Source organism: Ornithorhynchus anatinus, chromosome 5, assembly GCF_004115215.2.
Source record: "Ornithorhynchus anatinus isolate Pmale09 chromosome 5, mOrnAna1.pri.v4, whole genome shotgun sequence".
NCBI classification, from domain to species: domain Eukaryota; kingdom Metazoa; phylum Chordata; class Mammalia; order Monotremata; family Ornithorhynchidae; genus Ornithorhynchus; species Ornithorhynchus anatinus.
Window position 1 is genome coordinate 21,588,884 of NC_041732.1, and position 22,623 is coordinate 21,611,506.

General features: G+C 53.6%; 1 protein-coding gene across 2 annotated transcripts; it reads right to left on the bottom strand.

Annotated features, from left to right (window-relative positions):
• Window positions 1-1,681: 1,681 nt before the first annotated feature.
• MFGE8 (milk fat globule EGF and factor V/VIII domain containing) lies at window positions 1,682-22,219 on the bottom strand. Of its 2 annotated transcripts, none has more exons than XM_029065839.1 (10): window positions 21,935-22,219; window positions 19,276-19,398; window positions 18,569-18,700; window positions 15,258-15,371; window positions 14,862-15,043; window positions 11,669-11,824; window positions 10,273-10,417; window positions 4,258-4,460; window positions 3,465-3,620; window positions 1,682-3,322 (listed from the first exon to the last, which is right to left on the bottom strand). In XM_029065839.1, exons 1-10 carry the CDS (start codon window positions 22,047-22,049, stop codon window positions 3,179-3,181), a joined length of 1,470 nt encoding a protein of 489 aa, XP_028921672.1. In that variant the 5' UTR covers window positions 22,050-22,219; the 3' UTR covers window positions 1,682-3,178. The 2 variants fall into 2 exon arrangements, with proteins under 2 accessions (XP_028921672.1, XP_028921673.1); XM_029065840.1 differs by having other exon boundaries at window positions 4,258-4,442; window positions 21,935-22,218.
• Between the last annotated feature and the right edge of the window lie 404 nt (window positions 22,220-22,623).

Below are 22,623 nucleotides of genomic sequence, written 5' to 3' on the forward strand. Positions count from 1 at the left end.
TGATTAACTGATTAAAGAGACAGGAAGTTTGATCTCCCACTCCTTCCCAACCTCCTACCTTCTTCTCACCCTCCACCAGCCAGAGGGGACCCAGGAGGCTACAGCTGGGAGGGAGAGATGCCGACAAAAGCCAGAGGGATGGAGAGACTCCGACAGAGGCTGGAGAGATGGAGAGATGCCAACAGAGGCCGGGAGGGTGGAGACACGTGGCAGAGAATGGAAGGGTGGAGAGACATTGAGGCTGGAGGGATGGAGAGATGTTGGCAGAGACCGGAGGGGTGGAGAAACGTCGGCAGAAGCCAGAGGGGTGGAGAGACACCGACAAAGCCGGAGGGATGGAGAGGCGGAATGACCTGCGGCCTAGTGGGAGCTGGAATTCTTACATCGCCTCACCCCAGGCATTGGGAGGAAAAAGCTGGACCAGCCTCAGCTCAGAGAGGGTGCCCGGGGGCAAAGCTCCTGCTTCCCTGCCCTCACCCCCACACCAGCTGGTCTCTGGGGCAGGAAGCCTCGAGGGGGGCTTCGCTGGGTGGCCCCTCCTTACGTGGGAGCCGAGAGGTCAAACACCAGGCTCTTCCTGGAACCACTTCCAACTCCCTCCAGTTCTCACACCACATCCCTCCATAAAATCACCATTCTCCCAGCCCCCCTTGGGTCTCTCAGATCCCTCAACCCAATAAAATGGGAAGGCAACTGGAGAGTGATTCTGGGGACGTTCATTCATTCATTCAGGGAGGAATGGTTATCCTTAGACCAGACAGCCATTTTCTCGGGGAAATTTGGCCATTCTGAATGTGGGGAAAGCGGCCTGGCCTGTTCCACTTGGGGTCTAATCTGCATCCGGCCCCAGCCCCAGTGTGTGACCCACATGGAAATCTTTCCGGGTGACCACCCTGAGCACATAAAAGGAACCATCCACCCTACATTTCTCACCTGCCCCAAGACACCCTCCTCACACCCTCCTCCACACCCTCCCAACTCCACCTGTTTCCAGCCTGAATCCTGTGTGTGTATGTGGGGTCGACCAGGGGAAGGGGAGAGAAATAAGGCAGCAGGAGCATCTGACCCCAACCCTTCACCCCCAGATCTCCAGCAGAGGGAAAACCAAGCAGCTTTGCCCTCACTTCACTCTCCTTTCACCCCTGTTCTGCTGGCCATTCCTTTTCCTGAGGGTGTTCCCCAGAAGCAGTAGGGCCCTAGGATGGAGGTGTTGAGTGAGAGAATAATCGCTGTGAGCTCTGATGGAAGCAAACATCTCCAATGGGATGATGGGTCTGCAGCGTGTAAGCTGACCCCTAGGACTCTGCCCTCTCCTCTCCCGCAGCCTCCTTTAGCTTCTCCACAATGCAAATAACGAGGCGGCAGCTGGGACAGCACCTGGACCGGATTCTTCGAGGGCCGAAAGAAGAGCAAAGGTCTGCGGACTACAGTTGCCCTCCCCGACTACCCTTCGGTTGGCAGTTCCTCCCTTTCGCTTACCCCAACCCACCTCTAGACTGGAAGCACCATATTGGCAGGGAACGTGTTCAACCAGCTCTGAAACCTTTCCAAGAGCTCAGTACAGTGCTATGCGCACAGTAAGGACTCCAAAAATACAACTGATTGACTAAATGACCCTGAAGCAGTGTGGGAGCTAGGGCCCCTCCTCCAGCTCCTCCTGAAAAAAACATGACCACAGGACTCAAAGTCAATAGTATAAATATATTTGAGAAGCCGCCTCCTCCACCTTCCAGCCCCTGGTGCTAGGGTGGCCAGGCAGACCAGCAGGGAGCTGCGGGGATGGTGATGGTGGTGCGGGGGGGTCCTCAAGAACCTTCCCCGCCACCTGCAGCCTGCGGCGTAGGAGAGGACTCGGACCCAGCTGTCCAAGGGGATGGGGTCTCTGCCTCCTTTACTGAGCCCGAGGGGTCCCTCACAACCCTCCTTGCTCTGCTCCAGGGCCTCCCCCCAGGACACCACAAGTGGCCGGGCCTTGGCGTCTCCCCGTTGCGGGGAGGGCGGGAGCCCCATCCACTCAGGCGACAGTCAGGGTCTCCCGGAGCAATGGTGGCCAGCAGCCAGCTGCGCTGACCCCTCCCCTTCCCGCTCCTGCCCATCCCACTTCACCCCGTGCAGCGGACAGGTCCGGAGAGGGCCTGGCTGGCACCTATCAGCACTGACAGCTACTACACATTCTTTCCAGGGTTGAGGAGGGGGCGAGGCATTAAGTGGCGGCGGAGGGGGGAGAACAGAGGGCCTCCCACTCCAATGCAGAAACTGACCATCTCACCCCCCTGATTCTAGTTTGAGGAATTCAGGGGGTGTCAGTGGGAGGGGCAGAAGGGAAGCAGGCTGTGTGTAGCGGGGGGTGATGGGCACCAGAGTTTACTACCTATTTCCCACTGCCACCCTCCTCTGTCTCCCAAATCTGGGAAGCAATAGGGCTTAATGGATAGGGACAGGCGTTGGGAGTCAGAAGGACCCGGGTTCTAATCCCCCTCTGCCACTTGTCTATTGTGTGACTTTGGGTATTTCACTTGTCTCTGCCTCAGTTGTCTCATCTGTAAAAAGGGGATTAAGACTGTGAACCGCAGGTGGGACTCAGACTGTGTCCAACCTGATTACCTTCTACTACACCAGCGCCTAGAATGGTGCCTGGCACATAGGCACTTAACAAATTCCACTCATTATCAAGCCCAATCTCCTGGCACCTGCCTTCCTCCTCCGACTCTTCAGCTGCACGGGTACAGGCTCTCCTCTTCCGGACCCCTGCGGCCCTTGGAAGTGATGGTCGGAGGGCCTCCCCGTGGCTGAGAGTAAGCAGGGGGTGAAGGGGAAGGGCTATAAAGGCCCCCAACTAGAGGGGCAGCCTAAAGTAAGACTGCTGTGTGAGCGGGCTCGGAGACTAAGCAGGGCCGGGGGGTGGGGGAGACTCCTCTTCTATGGGAAAGTGGGGGGATAGGGCTGAGCCCCCGCCTTCTCTACAACCAGGCATCACCCCTCCGGTCCCGATCTGTCCCCTGCCTCTCTCTGAGCAGCAGGGCGGGTGCGTGGCAACAGCGGGTATGCAGTGGCGGGGCGGGGGGAAGGATGCGTGAGAAGGGCAGCTGTGACCGAGGTCCCTCCCGCCGTCTCTTCCCGACGGTGCAGCCCGGCGGTCTGTCTTTCCCACGGCGGTGGGCGGGCGGGGGGGTGGCGTCTACTCGTCGCAGCCCAGTAACTCCACCCGGAGGGTGATGCGATCGTGCCAGGCGGTGGGCAGGATGCGGACAAACCGGGCATAGAAGGGCTGGTCGAACACATTCTTCTTGTGCGAGTTGTTGTCTGAGTTTCCGTGGAAAATCTACGGGGGAGATGGATGGTTAGGGCAGCTCCCAGACGCCCCCACCCAGGCCTGGGCAGCAGCTATCCCCACCCATCCGCACTCCCTCTGGTGGGGGGGGTGGTCCCGGCTCGGGGCACGGGGCAAGGGGAGCACAAACAACCTTAGTGTCTTTGGTGATGCTGTCCTGGTACTCGGTCCAGGTCTTCCCATCGTCACTGTGAGCCACACGATACGCCGCCACGTACTGGATGTGGCCAAAGTCACGGGCCCCCTGGGTGATGATGCCCGTCACCTGCTTCCGGGTGCCCAAGTCAATCTGCAAGAGAAACCAAGGTAAATCCCTCTGCTGCTCGCGTGGGTGTGTCCTGTCTCTCTCTTCCTTCCTCCCTAGACTAGGGCGGCCTCCAATACCTCCCCAAAAATGTCAGAGACCGTATCAGCAGTAGTATTCCAGAAGCTGCAGGGTGGGATGCCAGCCCCTCTCCCAGTGGACAACCCTGCTCCCCTAAAGAGCCGGGTCCATGAGGCATCCGCTTAAAAGTCCCCTGACCCTCAGGCTACTGCCGTCACTAGGCACCCCAACTCACAGTCCCCATGGCAACGCAATGGCAAAAACACGTCCTCCCCATCTCCATGGGGATGTGTCTTTCTCCTGGCAGTCCCCCTCTGTCCTGCCCCCCAATCCTCCCTGTATGATCTCGGGCCCCATCCTGTTTGGATCACAAATTAACGGGTTCTGGCTGGATGCTTCCCGCCTCCCCCAGGGAGTCCCCACCGACTCTCTGTCCACATCTGCGGTTCTGCATCCCCTGCAACGGGAGCAGGGAACCAGGCATCCCCATCCCCTGGGATCCCTGGACGGAGCGGAGGACGCAGGGGCCGGGGGAGCCCCTGACCCCCGCTCTGGAGTCGGGCGGACTCCGGGTTGGAGGAGGGGGCGGGCCACGACACACCTGCAACCATTCCGTGGCCTCGTTGCCCTTGGCTGCCCAGGCATTGGATTTGCCCTTCTTGTCCAGGCGTGCAAAGTAGGGGTGCCAGCTGAAAGCATCCAGGCCCCATGTCTTATAGGTGCTGGAGGCCGTGATCTGCTTGTCACGGATGAGGTGGGACTTCATGCCCAGCGGCTCAGAGCAACCTGCCGTGTTGAAATAGGCTGTAACACAATGGGGGACACACACACACAGAGGTAGTAGGAGAGAAACCCCCTGCAGGAACAACTGGGCCAAGGATGGTGGGGGGCAGCAGAAGCACTGACCACCCCCCTGCCCGGTTTTCCAGCCGGAGGCCTCCAGTTCACTCATTCATTCAAACGTATTTATTGAGCACTTACTGTGTGCAGACCACTGTACTTAGCGCTTGGGAGACTACAATCCAACAATAAACAGACACACAAAGCGCTTACAGTCTAGAAGGGGGGAAACGGGCATTAATATAAATAAATTAATTACAGATACGAATATAAACGCTGTGGGGCTGGGAGGGGGAGAAGAACAAAGGAGCAAGTCAGGGCGAAACAGAAGGGAGTGGGAGAAGAGAAAAGGGAGGGCCTAGGGAAGGCCTCCCGGAGGAGATATGCCTTCAATGAGGCCTTGAAGCGGGAGAGAGTAATTTTCTGTCGGATTTGAGGAGGGAGGGCATTCCAGGCCAGAGGCAGGATGTGGGCGAGGGGTCGGCAGTGAGATAGATGAGGTTGAGGCATAGTGAGAAGCTTAGCATTAGAAGAGTGAGGTGTGCGGGCTGGGCTGTAGTAGGAGAGTAGCGGCCCCTTTGGGGCCAGAGCCCTTATTCAAAAATAAAAACATGCTGCCCCAAAATAAAAACAGGCTGTTCAAAGGTACAGACACATTCATTCATTCAATCGTATTTATTGAGTGCTTACTGTGTGCAGAGCTCTATACTAAGCGCTTGGAAAGTACAGTTCAGCAACAGATAGAAACAATCCCTACCCAACGACGGGCTCACACATGCACACATACACTTAAGCACACACTCACCTCCTCACCACCCAGACACCAACATATACATAGGTCCAAGAACAAACACCCAACCTCTCACACTCTCACCCTCTTTCTCTCTCTCTGTCTCTCTGTCGGTCTCTCTCTCATAACTGTGGCATTTGTTAAGGGCTTACTCTGTGCCAGGCACTGTTCTAAGTGCTGGGGTGGATACAAGCATATCGTGTTTGGATACCATCCCTGTCCCAAGAGGGCCTCAAAATCTCAATCCCCATTTTACAGATGAGGTAACTGAGGACCGAAGAAGTGAAGCGACCTGCCCAAAGTCACAGAGCGGACAAGCGGCGAACTGGGATTAGAACCCACGATCTCTCTCTCTTTTTCTCTCTCTCTCTCTCTCTTATCCACCCAGCCACACAGAGATCGGAAGAGGAATGCTAAGGATGAGGCATCTGCCGGGCCCATTCCACTGGGCAGGGGAATCCAGTTCACGATTCCAACCATCCCTTCTGCTGTGAGATTTTCCAGGACTCTGGCCTCCTCTAGGATCCTCCTCTCCTTCTCCAACCCTACCACCCTCCATTTCCATTCCCCTGCCAAAGCCCAATGATTACCTGTTAGGGGTACAGGATATCAAACACTCAGAGACCACAGATCCTCATGTGGAAATGTAGCTAGGACTGGGCTGGAGCTGATCACCCCAGAGCAACAATGGCTGAGGACTGGCGCCTTGTACCCTGTTGACACCCTGTAGAGGCCTACCCAGATTGAGCCCCCCCTTTTCCTCTCCTCTTCCTCCCCTCCGCATCGCCCCTACTCCCTCCCTCTGCTCTGCCCCCCTCGCCGCCCCACAGCTCTGGTGTATATATGTACGTTTTTATTATTCTATTCATTTTATCAATGATAAGTATATATGTATTTATTTATATTGATGATATTGATGCCTATCTATTTGTTTTGTTGTCTGTCTCCCCCCTTCTAAACTGTGAGTCCATTGTTGGGTAGGGATAGTCCCTATCTGTTGCCAAATTGTACATTCCAAGCGTTTAGTAATAATAATAATAATAATGTTGGTATTTGTTAAGCGCTTACTATGTGCAGGGCACTGTTCTAAGCGCTGGGGTAGATACAGGGTAATCAGGTTGTCCCACGTGAGGTTCACAGTTAATCCCCATTTTACAGATGAGGTAACTGAGGCACAGAGAAGTGAAGTGACTCGCCCACAGTCGCACAGCTGACAAGTGGCAGAGCCGGGAGTTGAACCCATGACCTCTGACTCCGAAGCCCAGGCTCTTTCCACTGAGCCACGCTGCTTCCCCAGTGCTCTGTACACAGTGCTCTGCACACAGTAAGCACTCAATAAATATGATTGAATGAAGGAAGGAAGGAAGGAATGACAGTGCTGGGGAAGTCAGCAGAGGCGCAGAGACTCCAGGCAGGAGAACAAGAAGAACATCTGTTTCTGGGCTAGGCCCAGTTATGATGAGATTTCCCAGGGGAGGCTCTGAAAAACTGGACTGATAAGGAAGTAGTGTGGCCTAGTGGAGAAAGCATGGGCCTGGGAGTCAGAGGACCGTTTTTTAATGGTATTTTTTAATTTATTCAAGTCAGTCTTATTTAATGAGCGCTTACTGTGCACAGAGCACTGTACTAAGCGCTTGGAAAAGTACACTACAACAATAAATGGCTTTACTAAGTACCCGGCACTGTAGATACAAGATAATCAGGTTGGACACAGTCCGTGTCCCACGTGGGGCTCGCAGTCTTAGTCCCCACTTTACAGATGAGGTAACTGAGGCACAAAGAAGTGAAGGGACTTGCCTAAGGTCACACAGCATTCAAGTGGAGGAGCCCGGATTAAAACTCAGGTCCTTCTGACTCACAGGCCTGTGCTCTGTCATCTAGGCCATGCTGTTTCTCACACCTGGGTGACTAAAATCCCAGCTCTGCCAGTTGCCTGCTGCGTGACCTTGAGCAAGTCACTTCACTTCTCTGGGCCTCAGTATTTTCACCTGTAAAATGGGGATTCAAAACCTGTTGTCCCTGCTACTTAGATTGTAACATGGGTCAGGAACTGTGTCCAATCCGATTAACTTGTGAGAAGCGGCATGGCTTAGTGGAAAGAGCACGGGCTTCAGAGTCAGAGGATGTGGGTTCTAATCCTGACTCCGCCACTTGTCTGCTGTGTGACCTTGGGCAAGCCACCTAACTTCTCTGGGCCTGAGTTATGTGAGCCCCACGAAAGACAACCTTGTATCAACCCTAGCGCTTAGAATAGTGCTTGGCACTGTTAGTAAGCTCTTGACAAATACAATTATTATTGTTATTAACAGTTCTCGACATGTAGTAAGCACTTAAGAAACATAATTAAAAAAAAACACCGGCAGGCAAGGACCCAGCCTACAATCGCCACTTCTCTGCTGCGTGACCTTGGGGAACTCACTTAATTTTCTCTGGGCCTCAATCATCTCATCTGTAAAACGGCACTTAGGACAGTACTCGGTGCTTAGATCAGTGCTTGGCACATAGTAAGCGCTTAACAAATACTCTCATTATTATAAAATGGGGATTAAATCCTCCCTCCAGTTTAGACTGTGAGCCCTGTGTAATAATGTTGGTATTTGTTGGTATTTGTTAAGCGCTTACTATGTGCAGAGCACTGTTCTAAGCGCTGGGGTAGACAGGGGAACCAGGTTGTCCCACGTGGGGCTCACAGTCTTCATCCTCATTTTACAGATGAGGGAACTGAGGCACAGAGGAAGTGAAGTGACTTGCCCACAGTCACACAGCTGACAAGTGGCAGAGCTGGGATTCGAACCTATGACCTCTGACTCCAAAGCCCGTGCTCTTTCCACTGAGCCACGCTGCTTCTCAAAACTGTGCCCACCTGATTATCTTGTATCTAGCCCCGTGCTGAATACAGTGCCCGGCACATAGAAGCAGCATGGTTCGGTGCAGAGAGCCCGGGCTCGGGAGTCAGAGGTCATGGGTTCTAATCCCGACTCCACCGCTAGTCAGCTGTGTGACCCCGGGCAAGATACTTAACTTCTCTGTTTCTCAGTGACCTCATCTGTAAAATGGAGATGAAGACTGTGAGTCTTATGTGGGACAACCTGATGACCTTGTATCTACCCCAGCGCTTAGAACAGTGCTTGGCACATAGTAAGCGCTTAACAAATACTAACATCATTATTATTATTACTATTATAATTATTATTGTCAAGCGCCTAACAAATACCATTAAAAAAACAAGTCCCTGAGCGGGGCCCGCAGGGACAATGCTGCGGTGCCCCTGCTAGCCAGACGGTGGCGCTGTAGACACCGGCGGAGGGAAAAGGCCCAGAAAAGGGCAAAGAGGGAATTCTCGGGCAGAGGTTTTTCCCTAGATAATAATAATAATAATGTTGGTATTTATTAAGCGCTTACTATGTGCAGGGCACTGTTCTAAGATGATGATGATGATGGTATTCGTTAAGAGACCCAAGGCTGTGTGGGCGAGGTGGGACTCTGGCCAGATGACCAGATGTCCCTCACCAAAACAATGGTGGTGGCATAGTCTCCGGGGTGGGGGCCGGTGGAGGGAAAGATTTTCTGACCCAAGATCCCGCAGTTCTAAGAATCATGGCAGATGGCAAGGGGCTGGGTGTGGGTGGAGTTCACTGCTCCATTATTATTTTATTCTGTTAATGAGATGTACATCGCCTTGATTCTATTTATTTGCTATTGTTTTAATGAGATGTTCATCCCCTTGATTCTGTTTATTGCTATTGTTCTTGTCTGTCCGTCTCCTCCGTTTAGACTGTAAGCCCGTCAAAGGGCAGGGACTGTATCCATTACCGATGTGTACATTCCAAGCGCTTAGTACAGTGCTCTGCACCTAGTAGGCGCTCAATAAATACTATTGAATGAATAAATACTATTGAATGAATTGCTGGGAGGGAACCTGTCTGTCTACCAACCCTGGAGCATCATACTCTCCCGAGCGCTGTGTACTATGTTCTGCACACAGTAAGTGCTCGATAAATACCACCGATTGATTGGAGGAAGAGGAGCACAGGCCTGGGAGTCAGAAGGACCCTGGTTCTAGTCCTGTCTCTGCCACTTGTCTGTTGGGTGACCCTGGGCGAGCCACTTCACTCCTCTGGGTCTCAGTCACCTCATCTGTAAAACGAGGGTTGACCGTGGGACATGGCTACGTCCAACCTAATTGACTTGTTTCTACCCCAGCGCTTAGTAGTGTTTGGCACATAGGAAGCGCTTAATGAGTACCATGTATTAAAAAAAAAAAAGAAAAGGGCAGAGATGCAGGTCTGCTTTAAACCCCCAAGCTCACTGATATTCTGTGGCAGCGCCAGATGTCACGTGTGCACACCCCCAACCCGGCCACCCACCCCGTTTCGAATCCCAGCCCTGCCACTTGTCAGCTGTGTGACTGTGGGCGAGTCACTGCACTTCCTCTGGGCCTCACTTCCCTCGTCTGTAAAATGGGGATTAACTGTGAGCCTCACGTGGGACATCCTGATTCCCGTGTCTACCCCAGTGCTTAGAACAGTGCTCGGCACATAGTAAGCGCTTAACAAATACCAACATTATTATTATTGCCCCACAGGAGGGAAATTCCTAATAATCGCTGTTTCTTCCTTTGCTTCTTAGAAAGCTCGGGGCACTGCGAAGGTGCAAACAGCATGGCCTGGTGGACATAGCACGGGCCTGGGAGTAGGAGGACCTGAGTTCTTATCCCAGATCTGCCACTTGCCTGCTGTGTGACCTTGGGCAAGTCACTTCACTTCTCTGAGCCTCAGTTACTTCATCTGTAAAATGAGGATTGACCATGAGCCCCACGTGGGACGGGGACTGTGTCCAACCCGATTACCTTGTATATTACCCCAGTGCTTAATACAGTGCCTGGCACCAAGAGAGCAGCTAACAAATAACCAACTGAAGCAGCGGACTCGAGCCAGTCCCCTTCCCCGTGCTTCCCCTTGCCCCGCCCCATCCGGTGAAACTCACCGTTCATCTCGCAGCCATAGAGCTCAAAGCGGAGGGTGCAGCCCCGGCGGCAGGCCAGGGGATGAATCCGCACGTATTGCGCCACGATGGGTGGCTCGAACAGGTTTTGCTTCCACCCATTGTTGTCCACATTCCCCACAAAGACCTGGAGGGCCACAAGCAAGGTCGATAAGGTCGGGGAGAGGGGCCGGGGCAGTGACGGCACTAGGCCTTGCCGGGAAACACGTCCAGAGGTGACTGAGACCCTGGAGTCCAGGAGAGCCGGGGGCTCCCATGAGGGGAAAGGAAATCCAGTGGGGAGGCCCTGTCTACCATTTTTCAGCTCTTTGTTAAGCGCTTACTATGTGCCGGGCCCTGTACTAAGCGCTGGGGTAGATACAAGCTAATCGCGTAGGACAATGTCCCTGTCCCATATAGGGCTCACAATCTTAATCCTCATTTTACAGATGAGGTAACTGAGGCACAGAAAATTTAAGTGATGTCTACCTTGGTGCCTCTCTCCCTCAGACCCCCTGAACTTCAAGATCCATTGTGGCATTTCTTTTGTTTGGACACATCTTCTGTGCTTTACTACTCCCTCCACCTGTAATATATTTTACGTCTGTCCCTCCAACCAGGCTGTAAAGCTGTCTGAGGGCAGGGATCAGGTCTTCAACTTCTGTACTCTCCCGAGGGCTTTACAGAGTGCTCCACACCCAGTTCGCCCACAACCGGTTCGCACTCAATAAAAGCTACTGATTGTCTCCAACTTCCACAAGGTCTGAATGTGCCTTGAGGATCAGAGGTCAAGAAAGCAACAAGCCACTCATTACTGAACTGGCCTCCTCACTAGCTGCCCCGCTGATCCCAAAATGTATTTAGCCCTCTTCCCTGGGCAGTTGCCCCTCTAATAATATTGGTATTTGTTAAGCGCTTACTATATGCAGAGCACTGTTCTAAGCGCTGGGGTAGATACAGGGTAATAAGGTTGCCCCACGTGAGGCTCATAGTTAATCCCCATTTTACAGATGGTGTAACTGAGGCACAGAGCAGTTAAGCGACTTGCCCACAGTCACACAGCTGACAAGTGGCAGAGCCGGGATTCGGACCCATGACCTCTGACTCCCAAGCCCGGGCTCTTTCCACTGAGCCATGCTGCTTCTCTAGACTGTAAGCTCATTTATGGACATGGAATGTGACTGCTAATTCTCTTATATTGCACTCTCCCAAGCGCTTAGAACGGTGGTCTGCACAGAGTAAGTGCTCAATAAATACCAGTGATTGATTAATTGCCTCTCTTGTGCCCTCCTCCTCCTCAGGGCAGGAAACCGACTCAACCCCATAGCAGTGACCCAGTGTCCCCCCAAAGTCCCACCTTCCTCCACCAGTCATCCCACCATCCCTCCCCCGTACTCACCTTGTCTCTCTTCTCCTCTGGGTCCCGGATGAAGGCAAAGTCATGTCCATCCAAGCTATACGCCACCCTGAAGGTCCGCAGATACTCGGCGCTGCCCGCCCGGCTGGCACCCTGGGTCACGATGCCTGTCACCCGGGTCTTCCTCAGTAGGTTCACCTAGAGTTGGCGGGGAGGGCGGGGGCAATGCTGAGCTGGGAGAGGGTCTCAAAGGGGATCCCTCTCCCTCCAGGTAGCCCACTGCATGGCACCCTCCACTGCGGGGACTTTGGGCATTGGGAACTGAGGCCAAAGTGCCGCCCACCCGTGCCGTTGCATATCGGGTCGGCAACCATCTGAAACAGCCCATATGGTCTAATGGTTAGAGCACGGGCCTGGAAGTCAGAAGGTCCTGGGTTTTAATCCCAGCTCCTCCACTTGTCTGTCTTGGTAAATCACTTCTCTGGGCCTCAGTTACCTCATCTGTAAAATGGGGATTAAGACTGTGAGCCCTAAGTGGGACAGCCTGATTACTCTGTATCTATCCCAGTGCTTAGAACAGCGCTTGGCACATAGGAAGCACTTAACAAATACTATTATTATTATTTGGAATGTGGACTATGTCCAACATGATTGCCTTGTATCTACCCTAGCGTTTAGTATAGTGCCTGATACAGAGTAAGCGCTTAACAAATATTTTTTAAAAAATTACATGCTTCCTGTGTCATGGTTTGCCCCTTCATTGGCCACCATCCCGATTCAAATTCCTAGCCTTGACTACCTCATCAGCCTAGTCACAAGTCTCCTTTCTCCCACTGGGCCTCTCTTCAGTCTATACCCTTTCCAGATCATCTTTCTAAAACCCGGTTTGGCCAAATCACCCCAGTTGCACATAAAAAGCAGCGAACAAATAGCCAAGGGAAGCAGCAGCCCCAAGCCAAGTCCCTTCCCCGGGCCTCCCCTCGGCCCATCCCGTTCGGAAAACTCACCGTTCATCTCGCAGCCTTAGCCCTCACTCCACTCCTGAAAACCTTTCCCGTCTACCCACTCCTCTCTGTGACACACCAAGCTTCCAGACCACTGCTTTCAGGGCTCTCTGCTAGTCTCTCCTCCTTAGCTTTTGGCGCTCTTCAACCACTACCTCTCTGCTCATGCTCTTGGCTCCCCCCAGACCCACTGTTTTGTTGCATCCCCTTTAATAATAATAATAATAATAATAATCATAATGGTATTTGTAAAGTGCTTACTATTTGACAGGCACTGTACTAAGCAATGGGGTGGATACAAGCAAATTGTGTTGGACACAGTCCCCGTCTCACTTGGGGCTCACAGTCTCAATCCTCATTTTACAGATGAGGTAACTGAGGCCCTGAGAAACGAAGTGAACTTGTCCAAGTTCACCCAAAAGACAAGTGGAGGTCACCAGGATTAGAACCCGTGACCTGCTGACTCCCAGGCCCATGCTCTATCCACTCCATCATGCTCGTTTTGTACTCTCCCTAGCTCTTACTACAGTGCTCGGCACAGAGCAAGTGCTCAATAAATACCACTGAATGATCGATTGACCCTCCCATCTCCAGTAATTGCTCATGCTCTTCTCTCTGTCCAGAATTCCTTTCCACCTTCACATCAACCAGAACCCAGCTCTCCCTACCGCCCAGTGCTTAGAACAGTGCTTGGCACATAGTAAGCGCTCAACAAATACCATCATTACTATCCAACACCTCCTGAAACCCTACCTTCTGCAGGTGACAATCCCCACTAATTTCCACCGCCCCGATAATGTCATTCCAAAGGCCAGCCTTAATAATAATGTAATAATAATTATTATTATTTATTAAGCTCTCACCATGCGTCAAGCACTGTTCTAAGTTAATCAGATCGGACAGTGTCGCTGTCCACATGGGATTCACAGTCTAAGTAGGAGGGAGACCAGGCCTTCAAACCCTATTTTACACAGAGGCAGAGAGAAGCGAATTGACTTGCCCAAGTTAAGTGGCAAATTGGAAAGCCAGGATTAGAAATCAGGTCCTCTGACTCGCAGGCTCGTGCTCTTTCCACTAAGCTACACTGCTTCCCTTAACCCCTAATATCACTGTACATAGATTGTAAGCTTCCCCCACTGGATTATAAACTCCTTGAGGGAGCAACTCTACTGTATTTTTCCCTTCCAACCATTTGGTACAGTGCTCGGCACACAGTCAGCACTCAATAAATTCCATTGATTCCTCGATTGCTTTGTGCTTTGTTTATTCAATCATTTGTTCATTTGCCCATATTCTTTCTATATTCTCACATCAGCCCCTACTCTCTGTTTACAATCTGTCTGCCTGTCCCTCTCATTAGCTTGCAGGCTTTTCAGACAAAGGAAGGACTGAGACTTTCGCTTCTATTGTACTCGGCCAAGTCCTTAGCACACTGCTTTGCACACAGGAGGTTGATCTGTCCACATTAATGAATTAGGGATTCAGAATTGGCTGGCTGATCCATGGATCTGACCCAGGATGACACTGCTCCCGGTCGGAAAGTACAAGGCTGGCAGAGCGCACTTCCATCCTTCTGGCCCATCCAGACTGGAGGGTAAACTGGATTAAGCCTAGTTTTTCCTAGTTTTCCCCAGGACCTTCCCCATGGTCTTCCATATGGGGCCCCCGGTCCCACGGTTCATCTCCATGGCTGATCTTCACCTTTCCCAGCCCCAGGCCCGATGGTTCACCTCCATGGTCGATTCTGACCTTCCCCAGCCCCGGGCCCCACAGTTCATTTCCAGGGTTGATCCTCTAGACTGTGAGCTCGTTTGGGGAAGAAATGTGTCTGTTTGTTGTTATATCTTACTCTCCCAAGAGGTTAGTACAGTGTTTTGTACACAGTAAGCGCTCAATAAATACGATTGAATGAATGAATGAATGAATCCGACCTTCCCTAGCCCCGGGCCCCCGAGTTTATCACCATGGCTGATCCTGACCTTCCCCAGCCCCAGGCCCCACAGTTGACCTCCAGGGTCCATCCTGCCCTTCCCCAGCGCCAGGTCCCATGGTTCATCTTCATGGCCGATCCTGACCACTCTGGAAGTCTCCCTGAGCTTCCTTAGCCCAAACCTCATGACTGATACGTTTGCAGTTCCCCCGATCCAGCTTTCCTTCCACTTTCACCCCACTAACCCAACACAAACCACATGCCCGAGAGACCAGGTGACATCCACCGCCCTGCCCGCTACCTGGATCCAGGACTTCTTGTCGTAGTTGCCAGCGGTCCAGGCGTTGACGATGCCCTTGCCGTTGAGCCGAGCCAGCTCTGGGCCCCAGCGCTGCAGCCCCAGGAACCCGAAGTGCACGGACGAAGCCGAGATCTGGGCATCCGCGATGGCCCCTGTCTCCATGCCCAGTGGTGCAGCACAGCCTGGGCAGGGAGGAAGAGGACAGCGAGATGACAGGTGGTGAGGGGAGCCAAGGGCATAGGGGTTCACCCATCCCAGGCCCCTCCCACCAACCCAGCCTTACTTCAGCCCCGCCTTCCCTGCCCCACCAACCCACCAAGACCAGGGGGTCTGCCAGGACAGTGTAGGCCTTGTGGTGGCGGGGGGCGGGGAGGGGCACACTAGCCTGGCACTCACGGAACTTGCAGGTCTTGCCCAAGAACGGAGAGCGGCACTTGCAGGCGTAGTCACCTTCCAGGTCGAGGCAGGTGCCGCCGTTCAGGCAGGGCTTCGACGAGCACTCGTTCTCATCTGGGGAGACAGGTGGGTGGGAGAGGAGAGGATGGGCCACTCTCCTGGCCCCGACGATGCAGAGCCGGGCCCTGCTGCCTGCAGGCTTGCCACCTCAAGCCTAACTGGACCCATGGCATCGCCAACAGAGTCTGGGCCTTTATCCCCAGTGGACAGTCTAGTCCCAGACCAGGCCAAGGTCAGCATCAGAGCCACTCCGTAAGCGTAGGGAACCGTGCACCCGAAGGGTGGGCAGGGAACCTATCTTCCAACTCTGTTGTATTGTACCGTCCCAAGTGCTTACTCCGCACACAGTAAGCGCTCAATAAATAGCATTGATTGATTGACTAAAGAAGAGCCCCCATTTGCAGTCCTGGGCTGGCCCAGATTTCAGCCAACTTCCTGTGGGGACTGCTTTTCAACCTTGTTTGCTGCCTGGCCAGCTCAGTGGGAAGAATGCCAGTGGCCCAGACCAGGGTCAGCTGACGTGAAATCCATGTTTTCCTCTTCCCCCTGGGAGGGCCAGGGAGCTGATGTTCCTGGGGGAAGGGGATGGAAGGAAATTGCCTCGAAGCTTGGGGCACTAAGGGACTGGCTTGGAGGGATCTGGGGGTAGGGGGCAATCAGGCCCTACTCTGCGGGAGACAGGGCAGGAACAGAAATCAGACTGAATGATCAAAGGTCTGAGAAACTCTGGAAAGCCATTGGCTGGAAGGGGAAAATCCTGTTCACCTGACCTGAGAACAGAGAGCTTGAGTCCCCAAATCTTAGGGATGTGTTAGAGGGAGGAAGGACCAGGAAAGCTTAAAGCACAGAAAACTGTGAAGGGGTGGAATCCGTGGGATCAGAGACAACTTGGGAAAACGATTGTTATGTTTGACAATGGCCAAGTCTTCTTTCCAGAAATAGAGCCATAACTGGCCATTAGCAGTAATTTATGTAAAATATCCCTCAGGGATGTCAAGGCAAATGTCACCAGAAACCTCAGTTTACATCCGGCACGCTATCTCTCTAGGGCATGTGGTCAGGACTAGGGCTGACCCCTCTATGGAGAAAAATCCAAAAGCATCCAGGGAAGGGAGAGAGAACAGGAAGGGAGAGAGAACGGACAACACTGCTTAGTGGAGAGGGCACGGACCTGGGATTCAGGAGACCTGGGTTCTAATCTCTTCTCCGCCAGTTGCCTGAGGCATTCCTTAGGAAATGTCACTTAATTTAGCTGTGCCTCAATTTCCTTGTTGGTAAAATGGGGATTAAATACCAGTTCTCCCTCTCTCTTACTCTGCTGAGCCTCAAATGGGGCAGGGACTGTGGTCGACCTATTATCTTGTGCTTAGCATATACTAAACGCTTAACAAATACCATGGTGAGTATAGAGATGGTCTCCTCTTTGTTCTGAACGGGAGGTGGGGGAGTGGGCCGGTGGATCCTTATGGGAAGCAGCATGGCCTAGTGGATAGAGCCCGGGCCTGGGAGTCAGAAGGACCTGGGCTCTCATCCTCCATCATTTGTCTGCTGTGACCTTGGGCAAGTCTCTTCACTTATCTGTGCCTCAATTCCCTCATCTGTAAAACGGGGTTAAGACTGTAAACCTATGGGAGATAGGGACTGTGACCAGCCCGATTAGTTTATGTCTACCCCAATGCTTAGTACAGTGCCTGGCACATAGTAAGCACTTAACAAATACCACATTAGTTATTATTATTCTGGTGGCACAGTCTTTATCTACAGAGCCTGAATGAAGTACATCACTTTACTGATTGGGAGAACATCTGTGTATTCTAGCTCACGGATTAGTCACTTGGCTTACTTTAAGGTTTTTCTTTTACACGATCTGTGGTTTATAATGTTTTCTTGGCACGCTAGCATGCTAACCTCTCTGAAAGCTCCTGGAGAGCCAGGGCTATATTTTTTACTTCTAGCATACTCTCCCATGTACCAAGCGTAATGAACACTCAATAAACACTATTAAAAATGTATTGTTATTCTTTCCCATTGTTACATCACCCCATTTTAGTGATTATAGAACTGAACACATTTCCTGGATTTTTTAGGTGCTTATCCTCACACACCAAAATGCCCTCAGGCAGGGTTCTGGGCGGGAGGGGCGTTGGGGGGAAAAGGGGGAGTGGTGCTTGCCTAGGGGGAGATGAAGGATCTTTCTAAAACTCATTTTCTCCTCAGTTGATAGCATTTATTGAGATCTTACTGTGTAAGATCTTACTATGTAGAGAAATGATCTGTGCTCACAAAACAATCCCACTGAATGTTTTTAGTGGTATTTAAGTGCTTACTATATACCAGTGTACCAGGCACTGTACTAAGCATTAGAGTAGATACAAAATAATCAAGTTGGACATAGACCCCGTCTCACATGGGACTCAGAGTCTTAATCCCCATTTTACAGATGAGGTAACTGAGGCCCAGAGAAGTGAAATGACTTGCCCAAGGTCACACAGCAGACAAGTGGAGGAGCCAGGCTTAGAACCCAAGTCTTTCTGACTTCCAGACCCGTGCCCTATTATTCACTAGGCCAAGCTGCTTCTCAAGCTGGATCTTACATATGGGCCCTGGGACTTTATCATGGCCTGGCCCCGGGCGGACCAGACTCTAGGCTGGGGCCAGCCTGGGACAGAATGTCCGTCCACCATGAGGGCAAGGAGAACTCATCTCCAAGCTAGCACTCCCTTCCCCTCCCCACCTTGGCCCAGGCTTCTCCTCCCACAAAGCTGCGCTTGGAGCAGCCCGGAGCTCTGCCAGGCCCCGGTCCTTGACCTGGATTTATGACCCTCTTGGGACCTGCGAGGGCTAGAATTTGTTTTCTGTTCCCCCTCCCGGTAGAAAAAATTCCAGGAAGATTAACCCCTAACGTGTGTCTTCTAGCCTCCCACAGGAGGTTTGGGTTGAGCTACACTTGCCGGCCATCTGCATTACCATGGCGATCCACCTGGACGGTGGGCCCGGGACCCCGGCCTTGGGTCTTGGGGAAAATTAAGCTCGGGGGGTGGGGGGTGATCATGGGGAATGGGGCTAGGCGGAGACCCTGGGGCTGCAGCTCCTCAGAGAGCTAAGGGGTGTTAAAATAATTCTGCGGGCTTTGTGTCTCCACCATCCACTCCTAAGGGCAGGGCGAAGACCTCAGCCTCACCACCCTCAAACCCGCGCCATGCCTGGGGCCCCTGTAGTCTTGCTGCCCCCTTCCCGCCCTGAGTACTCACTCTCCTGGCAATGAATTCCCTTGTAGCCAACCGGGCACTTGCAGAAATACTGGGCAAAGACATCCCCACGGTGGGAGTCGGTCAGCACTTCGCACTCGCCGTTGTTGAGACACGGGTTCGGAAAGCAGGGTCCTGCCCAGGGGCACGGAGGAGATGGGGAGAGAACAGAGAAAGCATGCATGGTTATGGGGGAGCCGGGGAGCAGCTCAGGGGATCTCCTCCACCCTCCTCCACGGACCCCATCCGTCGATACAGGGGTCGAATTCGACGGGCCCCCAGGAACCGGCTAACAGCCCAGCTTAGAGCGAGGTCAGCCGGGATAGAGGCCCAGAGCAGAACAGCAGCTGGAGCGGAGATTTCCTGGGGTGAGGGGCAGGATCGGAACCCAGCACCACTCACGGCTCCCCCTAGCCCCGGCCACCCCGGAGGACACTGCCCGGAGCTGGGCCGGGCATTCTCGGTATCCAAGAGCGCCCCTCCCCAGCTGACCGCTCATGCTCCTGCCGCTCATCTGGGCTCCAGAAGGAGAGACTTCTGGCCTCCTCCCTCACTCCCAATGGCCTCTTCGGGGTTCAGCTGAGAGGGGCTACCGCGGGGGGCAAGGAGGACATCGGCTCCCCACCCACCCCCCAACCCAGAACAGATCAGCCTGCCTCCTTAGCGGAGAGCTCAGCTCCCGGAGTGCCCAGCTGCCCGCGGCAGACTACCTCTCTCCGTCTCGTTGCAGACTGTGCCGGTGAAGCCTTCGGGGCAGATGCAGAAGAACGGGGAGCCGTTGACTTCCGAGAGGCAGGTGCCGCCATTCTGACACAAGTTGGACTCGCAAACATCTAAATCAGTGGTAATCAATCAATCAGCGGTATTTACTGAGCGCTTAGTCTGTGCCGAGCCCTGTTCTAAGCCCTTGAGAGAATTAGCTGCCACGTTCCCTGGTCATAATGAACTTCAAGTCTACAGGGGGAGATAGACATTAATATGAATAAAACAGACATAAATATGAGTAAAGAGGGAGGGCGGCAAGGGGCACAAAACCCAAACTTCCCCAGAAAGCAAAGGTTCTTCCCTTCCCCCTCAATCCAAGGAAAAGATTTCCCCCCATGCTAGGGGGTCTTCACCTCTCCCCCTCCCATCTCCAAAGCCCCCTGCCCCTTTCCACCGCACTAGCAAACATGGGACTCCCTGTAGCTAATGTGACTAAGCAGATAAGGAGACCAATTGCAGTTCCTGGGTAATAACGATAACAGTAATCATAATAATAATTGTGGCACTTACTATGTGCCAAGCACTGAGGCAGGTACAACATAATCAGGTCGGTCCCTGCCCCACTTGAGCTCCCATCTAAGGGGGAGGGAGTACAGGTAATTCATCCCCATTTGACAGATGAGAAACCCTGAGGCATAGATCAGCTAAGTAACACCCCCCTCCAAGGCCTGGCAGCTCTGGATCGAACCCACTCCAGGCGGCCCTACTTAAACAGTGCTTGGTCTGGGGATGTTGAGGGAGGGGGGTCGGGGGGCCAGGGAAGCCCACCCCATCTGTGTCTCCAAAGCCTTGGGCTCCTCCCAACACATGTTCAGGCCATGTCACCCTGCTCTGAGCTGCTGAGCCACAAGGGAATCTGAGGAGCCAACCCTGGCAGTGCCAAGGTGCCGGGTAGAGCACGGGGCTCACCACGTCGCTTTAGTTTAATAAGACATTAGTCACCGGTCTTTAAATAGCAGGGCTGCCCATGGCTAATCCCATTTTCCAACTCTCCAGAAGTCTAGGGAGGCCGGGCCAGCAGATGGACTGGGTGAAACAGAGGCTTCTGGGATGAAGCCTGTGTCTGAACCTGCCCTGACATGAACACCTCTTCCTGACGAACCTTGTCCCGGAGCCAAAGACCTGCCCGGGCAGACTCTCCTGCACCTTCTCGGAGAGGAAGGAAAGAAAGTGAAAGCAAGTGAAGCTTCCTGAGCGAGGCCTTTAGGGTCGCCCACCTACAAGGGGTTGCCAGGGGTCACCTGGGACAGACCCCTGCCTCCAGCCGGCCTCCTGGGTCTCAGATCCTCGGTGAAGGATGGGACCCAGTCCCGCAGCCCCGCCTGAGTGCAGGCCGCCTTCTCTGACCGGGCCACACATGGTCGAGGTTTCATCTCTCCCCAAGGGTGAAGTCTTCGGGAGTTCCAGAGGGACCAAGGATGGCCCATATATGCCTAAAAACTGTCCTAGGTTCATACTCTGATTTAGCTCAGTCTCTGGAAGGAAGGGAGGGGAGGGTGGGAGAGGGATCCCCTTCTTCCCCTCACCTCCATCTCATCGTGCTTCTTCCCAGGCACCTGAGCTGAGACAAAAACCAAGTCTCCGGGCTAAGGGAAGATGGACCGTGCCCTTGCAAGGAAAGGGGACACCTGCCCACAGGCCTGACCCGAGTCTCTACCCCATTCTTGCTCGGTCAGTGCCGGTCATTTCCTGAAGAGTTTGGGCCAGCAGCCATGGTGAGGCCAAGTGGCTTCACGGTCACCCTGTTTCCCGTGGCCAGTGCCCTTTGAGATCCCATCCCTCTCTGCCCCACCCTGTGCCTGTCTACCAACTTTATTACATTCCCAAGTGCTTAGTTCATTCATTCATTCATTCGTTCATATTTACTGAGCGCTTACTGTGCACAGAGCACTGTACTAAGCGCTTGGGAGAGTACAACCCAGCAACAGTCACTTTCCCTGCCCACAACGGGCTTACAGTCTAGACTGGAGGAGACAGACATCAACACAAATAAATAAAATCCCAGGTATGTACATAAGTGCTGTGGGGCTGGGAGGTGGGAAGAGCAAAGACAGCAAGTCAGGGCGACGCATACACTGCTCTGCACACAGTAAGCGCTCAGTTAAGTAGGGATGACGGACTGATTGACCCTCTTGGCCCCAGACCTCTCCCCTTGCCCCACACTGTTCCCATACCCAGAGAGGGAAGTGGGATCCCTACAATCCGGGAATCGGTTCTCCCGCCTGCCAGCCGTGCACGGAGTTCCTGTCTTCTCGGAGGGGAAATAGGGCGGAGGAGGAGCAGCAGTAGCAGCAATTGTGCAGTTACTCCCCAAGTAATAATAATAATAATAATAATAGTATTTGATAAAAGTTTACTATATGCAAAGCAAAATCCCTCTGCTGCCTACGGACGGGATCGGGGAAAGACAGGAGGAAGTAGAGAAGTGGGTGACAGGAGGGGGTCCTTATCCTCTGGTGGGTAGCAGCTGGGACAGATCCCAACAGGAGAGCAGGAGGGGGCCCCTGGAGAGCTCCAAAAGGCCCCAAAGCAGAAGACCTCAGGGTCTGGGGGGAGAAGAGAGGTCTGAAAAGGACAGTGGGTGAAGGGAGCAGGCAAACTCACCTGGGGAAGCAAGGGCCACCGCCAGACAAGCAGCCAAGGTCCAGGCCCGGGCCCAGGCCCAGGTCCAGCCTGAGGTCCAGCCCCCGAGCGCCTGGCCTAGGCTGTGGTCCTTCATGCTGCCAGTCCCAGAGAGCACCACTCTCGCCTGGACTCTAGTGGGATGCAGCCAGGTCCGGTGGTAGGCTAGCCCTGGGCGCCCGTGCCCTGTTTTGACTCCTCCGGAGTCGGAATGAGTCAGACGGCTGCTACCGCCCTGGGTCCTGAATGCTCCCTCCTTTTCCTTCTCCTTCTCCTCCTCCCTCCGGCCCGGCCCCTGCCTCCGCCCACCCCTTCTCCTCCCTCCTCCCTGAGTCCCTCCCCGCTGGCCAAGCTGGGCAGCTGGATCCCCACGTGCTCGGGGAGGGGGTGGCCAATGGCTGCCCGGAGCTCAGGGGGCTGCACTGTCGGGGGAAGGGGTTGCAGCGGGTGCCAAGGGCTACAGCGTGCACCCGGCTACTGTGTTCACTGGGCTGCATGCCCTGAGCTGCATCACGCCCTGAACTGCACTGTACTGGGAGCTGTAATGAGAGCTGGAACTGCAGCATACTCTGGGCTGCAGTGCGCACTGGGGCCAAACCATGCTGGGGCCTGCTACGTACCTTGAGCCACAGCTCTGCACTTTGCACCGGCCCTACGACAGGCACAGGGTT